The sequence below is a fragment of the Pistacia vera genome, unplaced genomic scaffold, assembly GCF_008641045.1.
Source record: "Pistacia vera cultivar Batoury unplaced genomic scaffold, PisVer_v2 Contig896, whole genome shotgun sequence".
Taxonomy (NCBI): Eukaryota; Viridiplantae; Streptophyta; class Magnoliopsida; order Sapindales; family Anacardiaceae; genus Pistacia; species Pistacia vera.
Window position 1 is genome coordinate 526,964 of NW_022196774.1, and position 13,660 is coordinate 540,623.

Here is a 13,660-nt window from a genome sequence, read left to right on the forward strand (position 1 = left end):
ATAAGTAAATATGTTTATTGAATTTGAGAAGTAAATATGAAGACAATCTGTTGTCAATCTTTTTATTATAAAATAAATCCATTTGGTAATTAAATTAAGTATTTCATCAAATTGGAACACAATTTGAAAAGGGTGTGTCTAAAATAAGAATAAAGATAGATTGACAAATATTTTTTATAACTTTCTTTCATAAACGTTAACATGATAGTTTACAATTGATCAACTTACATTTAATCCAGCAGAATTTATTATTAGATAGATAAAACCTATTATGAACTATCAATTATAAACTTACAGGTCTTATTTGTGAAATAAAGTTAGGAATATCCCTTTTATCATTAGGAAGGTCCAGTCGAAGTGACATAGAAGCATATACATATGTATCTGCCTAAAACTAAACTATCCTAGCCGTAGTTTCTTCTGTTCATGATGTACTAACTAATCTCAGTTGTGGCCCTACACGTCGTTTTGATCAAATTCTAGTACAAAAACTTGTTCCATCACAACTTGTATGTAGTAATGTATTTATGAAGTCACAGAAAGTGGAAGTTTTCTTGTATTGGGGTTTTTGTTCCGGATTCGTGATAAGTCTCTTTAACATTGAGCTTGATCCAGGCGTTTATTATAGGTAATTTTTGGGTGGAGTTTAGGTATAATGGGCCATGAGAGTTGTTTCTTGTTAATTAACCGGTAAAATTTGACTTTAACCATTTTATATAAAATACATATATGGCTATCTTTAAGTGGAGAATTAAGATTCGTAAACTAATATTTAATTAATTAAGTGGGGGCACATGCATCCATTGAATTTTGTAAGGACTGCGCCACACGTTACTACATTTTTGGCTAGATTTTAGTGCATGGTTTTCATTCATTATACGTATAAAAAAGGTCAATGATTAGTTTCATTTGATTTTAATTTAAAACTCTTGAAAGAAAACAGAGTTGCTAAGAACTGATTATATAATACCAATCAATTTTTAGTCTTACAAAAACCATTCTTCATGCAGCGAGCGGTGGGGACTGGGGCGGGCATACCATTAAATTAATCTCTGTGGGCTGTGTTTAAATCGGCTGATTTAATAATGCATATACGTAATTGCATGCCATGACTGGTCCACAATGTAGAAAACGCAGATTAGTTTAGTGATGGCATGGGACATGAACATGAGTCGCCTACGATGACAAGAAATGAATCGTGCTAAATCTTGAAAGAGGGAGATAACTTTATTTGAAGAAAAAGCTCTTTTTCTAAAGCTGGTTATCTTATACCTTTCTTTACCTAGGGTTTTTATTTGATACTAGTTAGGAAGAGAGTAGTAATTTCATTTCATTTGATTGAACAGGTGTAATGAATGGGTCCCTTGAATCCATGTTTGATTGAGTTGGCTGCTTTAAAACCAGCTAAAATCTGTGAAATTTGACTTTAGCCATACACGGGCATGAAAAGTGATTGCCCTACAATGGAAGTTTGGAACATGCATTTGGTGAAATTTGGCATGCAAAGCGATTGCTCTACCATAGAAGATTGGAACATGCATTTTACTTTTTTACTTACTTTTTACAACCATCGTTTCACATGCTGCACATTTCTACATCCCATCTACTTATATATGATACGACAATATATGTGTGTGTGTGTCTTGTTCTTTCATTTCCATAACATATTAGTAAGATTACATAATGGTTTATCATTGTTAAATTTGTTATATATATTAGTCTTGTGGCCGGATGTCAAAACTTTAGTCATTTTGGTGGGTTATCCAGAGGTCTTGTATTCGAGTTCCATAAAGTGACTACTTATCACATTTGTGACTTACCTAACCAATTGGACTTATAGACGTTCAATGGACCCCGATGATTAGTTGAGGTACGCGTAAGTTAACTCAAACATCTTAGTTAAAAAAAAGAGGGGGAGGGGGAGGGGGAAATTACATGTATTTTCCAAATATCATATTTTAATTACCACTCAACATGCGTGAATAAATTTAAAGGATTTTGTTGAAGTTGCAGGAGCTCAACATTTTAATTTGGAAAGAAGTAGATGAATAAATTACCATTCAACATGCATGAGTATTATTGTTATTGTTTTTTAATGCATAAATTTATCATTTAATATTACGAAGAACAAAATGGGTCAAGTAGGCCGTGATTTAAAATTCACTCTAACTTTAATAAGGCTTTTGTAAATGACTTCGCAGCCCAATAGACAGTGACTTTAGAAGGCCGAAACTGGACATGGCGAAGCTTAGGTATTTTGATAGAATAAAACCGTGGGTTTGGTCGGAGGTTATATGAGATTAGTGAGGTAATGTCATCTTATATTATTTGATTAATATATTTAGTTGTCAAATAATATAAGATTCCGACAATCTTCTAATATCAATAGTAGTTAGTGTTGATAATATAGAAAGTAATCTGATTATCTCTATTTTCTTAGATATTTTAAGATTACTTAGTTATCTTATTTTTATTATAATTTTACCCCATATTAATAAAATTTTAGGACAATAATGCCCTTGTTTTAAAAACAATTTACAAAAATATAAATTGACTATTTTATCCTTATATACAATTTTTTTAAGACATAAATACCCCTGAAATTATACAAAATTACCTAAGGGTGGTGGCTGGATCTGGCCACCACCGCCAACCGCCGGAAACCACCTCTGGTGGTGACAGAATGGCGGATGACTGGCCAACTGTTTTCGATCATGGATCACAGATCCATGACTGAAAATAGTCAGATCTAGCCTTTCACGACTAGATCTTGATCGTTTCATGGCCAAATATATTTGGCTGTGAAGATATTTGGCGGCGTGGTGGTAGGCCGCCGACAGTGGCTTGGGGTGGTTGGGGAAGTTTTTTTAAGTTTCAAACTTTTTTTGTTTTTGAGGTGTTTTAGTTAAATCTGAAATGTAGAGGGTTAAAAAAATTATTCAAAAAATGTAATAAAAATACTATTATATTAATATTTAAAAAGGAGGGCAATTTAGTAAATTATATAACATACCCGATCCAACCATATTAATATAGAGTAATACTACACTTACAAATAAAATTTACAAAGATCTCCATACAAAGTGATGTGGCAAAAAATGAATGGAAGAATTAATTTAATGAGTTTGACTTTTTGTTTCATTCTTCTATTCATTTTTTGCCACCTCATTTTGTATGAAAATCTTTATAAGTTTTCTTTATAAATATAATATTATTGATTAATATAACATACCTATCAATTTATTTCAACCAATCAAACACATTTTTCTAAACATTTGTCGTAACTTTTAAGATTATCTATCTTTCCATTAATATATCATTCCCTGAACTAAACGCAAAAGAATTGACCTCACGATCAAGGAGGTTTACTCATTTCTTTGAGTTATTGGGTTTAAACTTTAGGGCCACCCAGAGGCGGATTCAACCCCCAGGCCTACCCTCAGATTTGAAAAAAAAAATTATTGATATAGAAGCCATAAAAAATTATTAATTAACATATATACCCAGACCCACCTTCAGATTTTTAAAAAATAAGAACTATTATACATACTAAGGTCTACAAAAAAACTTATTATATATATATATTCTAAGCCCACATCATGTTAAAAGTTTAAAACTCTCTCCGGTGTTTTTCTACACAGCTTTACTTGTTTTTTTATGATTTTATCCTCAAATTCTTTACTCTCTATTTCTCTTTCTCATGTTATTCGCTCTTAAAATTTTTTAAGACTGAAATTGTTAAATTTTCACTACTCAAGGTGTCATAATTAGCTATGTTTTCTGTTTTATCGATTTTAAGTATATGTATTGTTCATTTCAATTTAGTTTATTTAAGGATTGAATCATTTTTTTTTTTCTCTTTTAGGTTTTTTATTATAATTTGAGAGAAAAAGATATTAATCTTGTAGTTTATTTTGTATTTTCTGTCTAAGAATGAATCTATTTTCTCAAATAAAAACTTAAACTATATTTTAAAGGACGTTATTCTTCATCATTCACCCACCACTTTCCTACATTTTAAACGTCACTGTTCAATTGTTTAAAATTATTTAAGAAATTTGAGTTACTAACTATTTTTATACTAAAAAAATTTCTCCTATTTTATTAATTCATATTAAAAGTCAACATAACGTTGACTTGATATAAGTTTTGGATGATTTTAACTTAATTAGGCTAGGTTTGATCAACGCTATAAAAATTTATATTATAATATTTGAAAGCCAAAAATAAAAATATTAAAAGAAGTTTTTGTTTAAGGTTTACTTAACACTTTTACTCAAAATTTTGCTTCTCATAAATTTATTCAAGTAAGAAAATATTGTGTTATTGTATATTCTTTTTTCTCATGTTTTTAATATTGTATTATTTTTTTATTAAAATTTGGTAATTTTTTAAAGTTTTTACTAATTATTTGACAAATAATAGCGGAGCCGCGGAGGCCTCCCTCGACAAAAATCCTAGTTTTGTCACTGGGACCACATACTATTATAATATTATGACTTATTAGTCATTTGGGCTTGTAAGGTGATCAATGACCTCTGAAGATTAGTTAAGATATGCGTAAACTAATTTGAACATCCTATTTAAATTAAAAAAAGAAAAATTGATAGAAAAAAATAAAAAACAGGTTAATTTTGAATTGTATGATTTGAAGTTCAACGATAGTGTTAAAATATTCCAAACTCAACCAAAAATTTCAAACTGCAAATTCTTTTTGTCTTCTTATTCGGAATTGAATCACTAGTTTTGTTGTATAATAATGAGTTTTTAACCCCAAATCAATCAATGAAGCAATTTAGTTCCATTAAAATAAACAATAAACCGGATAATGGTTTCTCTCTCTTTCTGCATCTCTATATTCGGTGAATATATTACACGTGTCCTTTATAATATTTCATTTCCTAAATTATTACCGGCTTCTCCGTTCACGAAAGTCCCTATCAGTGGATGATAATTAACCAATTGAATTAGGAAAAGTCATCAAGTTTCTATCCTTATCTTAATTAATTCAAAAGAAATGTTGTTGGTTTACCTTTTTATTAAATGTACAAAAAGTAATAGCATTATTGGGACACCTGTGGCTACGACAACTTTTCTATTGAGTGAAAGTGTAAAATTATATGATTAAAAGATAAAGTTAAAATATGCCACCCAACCAACCATGTAGATGTGGACAAGAGCTTAATTAAATACCCTTACTCTTAATTTTTTGAACTTTAATACGCATCATTTTGGCTAATATTATTAGGGAGAGCGACGTTTTCCCACCCAAGGTTTAGCGAAACAATATTTTTTCACCCTTTAAGTTTTAAAATCATAGAAAGTTTGAAATAAAAATCAAGCTAGATTTTGTTATGTTTTTTATTAATATTTAACTTAAAAAATAAAAATATCTTTAAATATTTGAATTTATAAATTTTTTATTATTTTTTAATTAGCTAAAAGATCAAATATTAAAAAGTCGAAAAAGAAAAAATAGTTTATCTCAACTAAAAAATTAAGAGTAATGTTATGAATTTGTTTAAAGTTAAATGACCTTAATATTTATTTATAATGTCATTAATATTTCATCATTATTATTTAATAATTTATTAAATTTATAATATTTTTATAATATAATGTTTTTATTTTTACTCAATAACATAGAAAATTAATATTCTTAATTAATTAAATAAACAAAGAAAAAAGAAGTATCTCTATATTTGAACTAATAAATAACTATTATAACTTAATTAAATTTTAATTTAAAATAAATTATTTAAAAATATTTTTATCTTTTTAATTAAATATTAATAAAAATAAAAGATATAAAAATATCATTTTGAAACTTGAGCGTGAGACAGCAACGTTTCGCCAAACTTTGGGTGGAAAAATGCTGTTCTCCCGTATTATTATTCAAACATGAATAAGAAATACTAACTAAAAACTAATCCAGGTATTATCCACGAGCATTATAGTGCGTCTGAAATAGAAACAAACACAACCGCCACTTACAACCAAGCGCGTGTAGTCACATCCCTCTAAACCTAGGACAAAGTGATAGGTTTGTCTTTTTTATTTTCTTTAATTGTTGTACTGGATAAGATCCTCGCTGACACCTCAAACCACCAGACCTGACTGCTGATTTAGAAACTTGACTTAATGTCCCGTGGGACACAAACTCTCTCTCTCTCTCTCTGAAATTCGGTCGACTCTACGTGTTACGTGTCTTCTCGCTAAAGGCCCAGTGGAGACTTGAAACATTGTCAATTTCTAATTTATATATTCAGCTTCAAACTGAAGCCTTCTTTGTTTCTTCTTGTTTCTTCGTTAAAATCCAGAATCAGAGTTTGGGTTCTGGGTTTGATGGGGGCTAATATGTCTGGTATTGTATCAGACACCAATGGAGACGCTTTGTCTTCATTGAGGCCAAGATTAGATGACATTCCAGAGAGCTGTGTGGCAATGGTTTTGATGCATTTAGACCCACCTGAGATCTGCCAATTGGCTCGACTGAATCGGGCTTTTCGGGGTGCTTCTTCAGCCAATTTTATATGGGAATCGAAATTGCCTTCCAATTATGGGTTCATTATGGAGAAAGTGTTTGGTGATAATACAAAAAAGACAGTGAATTTGAGCAAGAAAGATCTTTACGCCATGCTTTGCTGTCCCAATCCCTTTGACGGTGGCACAAAGGTTTGTTTTGTATTCCTATGTTTTTGAATTTTCGTATGTGTTTCTTGATTGGAGATGTGACGGGGATGTTGGTTATTTATATATGTACAGGAGATATGGCTGGATAAAATTACTGGTGGAGTTTGTGTTTCTATTTCTTCTAAAGCTTTAAAGATTACTGGGATAGATGATAGGAGATACTGGACTCCCATTTCAGTTCGGGAATCAAGGTGAGAACTTTTTTAAAACTTTGAAATTCTGCATTTAATTGGGTTTGGATGATTAGTGGAATTGTGAGAGGTCAGAAATTCAAGAGATTTTGTTTATGATTATTAGTGTTTGATCACACTGGAATGAGTTGTTTTCTTACTCTTGTTATAACAAAATATATTACTAAGATTTGGATTTGTTTTGCCCTGCTAAAGGGAGCGCATATGTGTTTTCTGAAGTCATGAACCTGACTCCCACACAAAATTTAGGTATTATCATACACGGATAAAATTCAGAATTCAGATCACAACTGGATTTTTTTTTTTTTTTTTTTTAAAACAAAATTCAGTTTGATTTTTCTTTTTTGCCCTCTTAAGTATAAGCTTGTCATTCCAGATTTATGAGTTCACATAGTTTAGTTTAGTTTAGTTTTAACAACGGTACTTCATTGGCTATCAACTAATATAAATGATTTCATCATGACTCGAAAAAGAATGGGTTTTTACTTCATAGGGATGGCAGTATAGACAAGCCTGAGAATTATAATGCAGTGTTTTCTCTTGGTTAACTTTCTTTGCGTGTAGATTCCAGACAGTGGCATATCTTCAACAAATATGGTGGTTTGAAGTAGCCGGAGAGTTTGAGTTTCAATTTCCTTCAGGGACGTATAGCCTATTCTTCAGACTCTATCTTGGGAAGCCATCGAAGAAACTAGGTCGGCGTGTATGCAACTCTGAACACATCCACGGGTGGGATATGAAACCTGTACGTTTCGAGCTAACAACTTCAGATGGTCAACATGCTGTATCCCAATACTTTTTGGATAATCCTGGAACATGGGTTCACTACCATGTAGCAGAGTTTGTAGTTGCGAATCCTAATGCACTGACAAGGATCAAATTTTCATCAACTCAGATCGATTGTACTCACACCAAAGGCGGTCTTTGTGTAGACAGTGTTCTGATATACCCCTCTACTCTGAAAACTGATTAGATTAAATCATTCCTGTAAAATACGAAGGCGTGGGAGCCCCATAGTCAATAGCCATTTAGATTCAGGTTGGTTTCGTGGGTGTGACGCTGTTTTAGGAGAGATGTACATCCTAATCCTTCCGGTGTGTTTCTTCTGTATATATCTTTTTTTTTGTGGTTATATATATATTTTTCGATGAAACAATACTAATCGTTGGCAGTTGAGTTTTACATTCTCTATCAATTGGAAGGTTTCCCATTGGGAATATGTACATTCATTTCTTTATTCTTTTTTGGATGACCGGAAATGTTCAGATTAGCTTATATGTACCTCAATTAATTTTTTGAGATCCTAAAATTATCAACCAAGTAAGAACTCTAGTAATTACTTCTATTAGTAACTGAAGAGAAAGAAGTTAAACTCAAGAGTTCCTATCGAACCGCTGATAGTTTACATTTATTTCTTGATTTTTCGTTCAAGGAAACTTGTGATATATGCTTTTAGAGGTTTCTAGGCTAAATATAGAGTAAACGGCATATTCCCGATCAAGGTTTGACGAAATCCAAGTTAGTATTCCAAGTTTCATTTATTCCAGATTCTCACCTTTAAAATAACACTGTTAACATTTTTAGATAGTAGAGTGCAATTATCATAATGCCCTTAACCTTAAATTAATAAATTATGTTTTAACCCCTAAATTACTAAAAGTGTAAATTAACCATCTTATTTTCAAATTACTTCAATTACACCCTTAGTGACTACACACCCTCTCGGTTTTTACCAGATCTAGGTTGTTTTCGATGGCGTTAAACCTCATAGTCACCTCTATCACCTTCCCCATCGTCCGTCGTCCAAAGCCCCTCTGGTTCTCGACTCATTGGCCACTCCAATTGTCGGCACCGTCAGACTTAGGTTTTCGTCGTTCTTCTCTGGATTCTAGTCGATTCCGGTGACGAAAATCCAATTGAACATCACCACTGCAACCAACGTCTTAAAATCTACAAAACCCCTATGTTCCAAGCAATCGTTTAGTGGCCATTTGCTAGTGGAGACCGACGAAAACCAGTGGCATGTAGTAGTTGTCGTGGCTGGCGATCGGTGAGTGATGAGGGGTTGTGAAGGGTATGGTTTTGTAGAGGAGAGGATGAGGGTTCAAATGGTGGTGACAAGGGTGATTTTGGGTGGAAGAATTGTCGGAAAAGAGCGAAAAACGTCGACGATGATGTTGGCTAACGTGCGTTGGAGCTTTGTTAGGGGCGATAATCTGCTAATGTGTGCCTTCTCTATAAAATAACCAATTTATTCCTGAATCGTTATATCTAACCATTTTTTGTCTGGAATAAATAGAACTTTGAGTCCCAACTTAAAATTTTGTGAAACCTTGGGTGGGAATATGTCGTTTTGTCCTAAATACATTGCGATTGCAATTCGACTCAGTCCTCTTGCCAAAAGGTCCAAGGTAGGCCCATCAAATTATTGCTGTGTTGGCGTCGAGCACCTTCTAGATTTTTAGGTGTACGATTAATAAATGAAATTAAATCTTTGATAACTGAAACAATTGAGATATTTAATTATTTATAATCGACTCTTATTAAATCCATATAAAATACGTTACTATATTCTTAAACTCAACAATAAGTAATAATAATTAAAAAAATTATAAAAAACAAAGATGGGGCCTACAAGACATATGATGTGAGAGTGTTGAAGTGGGAAAGTCAGAAAGTAAGTAACAAGAGGCCTAGCTCTTATTATCTTCTTAAGGTAAAGTAAAACTTATCATAAAGTGACGTATGTAAGACAAGATTTAGAAAAATAATAATGAACCATACCCTATAATATACTAATATAATCAGATAAAAGGTGAAAAAATACCATTTTAAAACTTGACGGGAGAGACAGTGGATTTCGCCAAAACTTGGGTGAAAAAATGTTTCTCCGTATATATTCAAACACCAATAAGAAATACTAACTAAAAAATAATCCAGGTATTATCCACGAGCCTTAGAGTGCGCTGAAATAGAAATAAACACAACCGCCACTTACAACCAAGCGCGTGTAGTCACATCCCTCTAAACCTAGGCAAAGTGATAGCTTGTCTTTTTTATTTTCTTTAATTTGTACGGATAAGATCCGCTGACACCTCAAGGCTCAAACACCAGACCTGACTGCTGATTCAGAAACTTGACTTAATGTCCCGTGGGACACAAACTCTCTCTCTCTCTGAAATTCGGTCGACTCTACGTGTTACGTGTCTTCTCGCTAAAGGCCAGTGGAGACTTGAAACATTGTCAATTTCTAATTTATATTTCAGCTTCAAACTAAGCCTTCTTCTTCTTCTTGTTCTTCGTTAAAATCCAGAATCAGAGTTTGGGTTCTGGGTTTGATGGGGGCTATTAGTCTGGTATGTATCAGACCCCAGGAGACGCTTTGTCTTCATTGATGGCCAAGATTAGATGACATTCCAGAGAGCTGTGTGGCAATGGTTTTGATGCATTTAGACCCACCTGAGATCTGCCAATTGGCCGACTGAATCGGGCTTTTCGGGGTGCTTCTTCAGCCAATTTTATATGGGAACGAAATTGCCTCCAATTATGGGTTCATTATGGAGAAGTGTTTGGTGATAATACAAAAAAGACAGTGAATTTGAGCAAGAAAGATCTTTACGCCATGCTTTGCTGTCCAATCCCTTGACGGTGGCACAAGGTTTGTTTTGTATTCCTATGTTTTTGAATTTTCGTATGTGTTCTTGATTGGAGATGTGACGGGGATGTTGGTTTATTATTAATGTACAGGAGATATGGCTGGATAAAATTACTGGTGGAGTTGTGTGTTCTATTTCTTCTAAAGCTTTAAAGATTACTGGGATAGATGATAGGAGATACTGGACTCCCATTTCAGTTCGGGAATCAAGGTGAGAACTTTTTTAAAACTTTGAAATTCTGCATTTAATTGGGTTTGGATGATTAGTGGAATTGTGAGAGGTCGAAATTCAAGAGATTTGTTTATGATTATTAGTGTTTGATCACACTGGAATGAGTTGTTTTCTTACTCTTGTTATAACAAAATATATACTAAGATTTGAGTTTGTTTTGCCCTGTAAAGGGAGCGCATATGTGTTTTCTGAAGTCATGAACCTGACTCCCACACAAAATTTAGGTATTATCATACACGGATAAAATTCAGAATTCAGATCACAACTGGATTTTTTTTTTTTTTTTTAAAACAAATCAGTTTATTTTAATTACCACTCAACATGCGTGAATAAATTTAAAGGATTTTGTTGAAGTTGCAGGAGCTCAACATTTTAATTTGGAAAGAAGTAGATGAATAAATTACCATTCAACATGCATGAGTATTATTGTTATTATTTTTTAATGCACAAATTTATCATTTAATATTACGAAGAACAAAATGGGTCAAGTAGGCCGTGATTTAAAATACACTCTTAACTTTAATAAGGCCTTTGTAAATGACTTCGCAGCCCAATAGACAGTGATCTATAGAAGACATGGCAAAGCTTAGCAATTTTGACTAGAAAAAAACCGTTTGTTTGGTCGAGGTTATATGAGATTATTGAGGATCTTATATTATTTTACTATTATATTTGATTGTTAAGTAATGTAAGATTTTGGTAATTTTCTAATATCAATAGTAGTTACTGTTGATAATATATGAGGTAATCTAATTACCTCTATTTTTTTTAAGATATTTTAAGATTACTTGGTTATCTTATTTTTGTTACAATTTTATCCTGTATTAATAAAATTTTAGGACAATAATACCCTTGCTTTAAAAATAATTTACAAAAGTATCAATTAACTATTTTATCCTTATATACAAAGTTTTTAAGACATAAATACCCATAAAATTATACAAAATTACCTAAGGGTGGTGGCTGGATCTGGCCACTACCACCAACCGCTGAAAACCACCTTTGGCGATGACGGAATGGCGAACGACCGACCAGCTATTTTCGGCCACGGATATGTGATCCATGGTCGAAAACAGCCAGATCTAGTATTTCACGGCCAAATATATTTGGCTATGAAATGACCATGATCTGGCCGTGAAGATATTTGACGGCAGTGGTGGCAAGCTGTCGGCAGTGGCTTGGGGTGATTGGGGGTGTTTTTTTAAGTTTCAAACTTTTTTTGTTGCTGAGGTGTTTTAGCTAAATTTGAAATGTAGGCGGTTAAAAGAAATTATTCAAAAAATTAAATAAAAATAATATTATGTTAATATTTAAAAAGGAGAGCAATTTAGAAAATTATATAAAACATACACCAATTTATTTCTCTCAACCAAACATATTAATATAACATACCTACTAATTTATTCTAACCAACCAAACACATTTCCCTAAACTTTCGCCGTAATTTTTAAGATAATCTATATTTTCATTAAGATAACATTCTCAATAATATATCATTTCCTGAACCTAACGTGAAGGGATTGATCTCACGGTCAAGGAAGTTTGTTCATTTATTTGAGTTATTGAGTTTAAACTTTAGGATCACCTACTACTATAATATTGTGACTTATTGATTATTTAGGCTTATAGAGTGATCAATAACGTCTAAAAATTAATTAAAATATGTATAAACTAATCTGAATATCTCGTTTAAATTAGAAAAAGAAAAATTGATAGAAAAAAAAATTGAAGTTCAACGATACTGTTAAAATATTCAAAACTCAACCAAAAATTCCAAACTGCAAATTCTTTTTGTCTTCTTATTGGGAATTGTATCACTAGTTTTGTTGTATAATAATGAGTTTTTAAATGAAGCAATTTAATTCCATTAAAATAAACAATAAACAGGATAATGGTTTTTCTGTCTCTTTCTGCATCTCTATATTCGGTGAATATATTACACGTGTCCTTTATAATATTTCATTTCCTAAATTATTACCCACTTCTCTGTTCACGAAAGTCCCTATCAGTGGATGATAATTAATCAATTAAATTAGGAAAAGCCATCAAGTTTCTATCCTTATCTTAATTAAATCAAAAGAAATGTGGTTGGTTTACCTTTTACAAAAAGTAATGGCAGTATTGGGACACCTGTGGCTACGACAACTTTTCTATCTAGTGAAAGTGTAAAATTATATGATTAAAAGATAAAGTTAAAATATGCCACCCAACCAACCATGTAGATGTGGACAAGAGCTTAATTAAATACCATTACTCTTAATTTTTTGAACCTTAATACTTATCGTTTTGGCTAATATTATTAGGGAGTGATATTTTTCCACCCAAGATTTGATAAAATGATACTTTTCTACAATTGGTTAGGTTTTGTTATGTTTTGATTCAAAAAATAAAAATATCCTTAATATTTAAATTTATAAATTTTTTATTATTTTTTAATTAGTCAAAAAATCAAATATTAAAAGACCAAAAAAGAAAAAATAGTTAATCTCAACTAAAAAATTAGGAGTAATGTTATGAAATTGTTTAAAGTTAAATGACTTTAATATTTATTTATAATATCATCAATATCTATTACTATTATTCAATAATCTACTAAATTTATAATATTTTTCATAATATAATATTTTTATTTTTACTAATTAATATAAAAAATTAATATTTTTAATTAATTAAATAAACAAAAGAAAGAAAAGATATCTTTACATTTAAACTAACAAATAATTACTATAACTTAACTAAATTTTAATTTATAATAAATTATTTAAGAGTATTTTTATCTTTTTAATTAAATATTAATAAAAAATACTAATATAATCAGATAAAAGGTGAAAAAATACCATTTTAAAACTTGACGGGAGAGACAGTGGCATTTCGCCAAAACTTGGGTGA

General features: G+C 31.4%; 1 protein-coding gene across 1 annotated transcript; it reads left to right on the forward strand.

Annotated features, from left to right (window-relative positions):
* Positions 1 to 6,173: 6,173 nt before the first annotated feature.
* Positions 6,174 to 8,030, forward strand: LOC116119578 (F-box protein PP2-A13-like). Its single transcript, XM_031405513.1, has 3 exons — positions 6,174 to 6,675; positions 6,766 to 6,884; positions 7,449 to 8,030. The coding sequence occupies exons 1-3, from the start codon at positions 6,346 to 6,348 to the stop codon at positions 7,855 to 7,857; spliced, it is 858 nt and encodes a 285-aa protein (XP_031261373.1). The 5' UTR covers positions 6,174 to 6,345; the 3' UTR covers positions 7,858 to 8,030.
* The last annotated feature ends 5,630 nt before the right edge of the window (positions 8,031 to 13,660 follow it).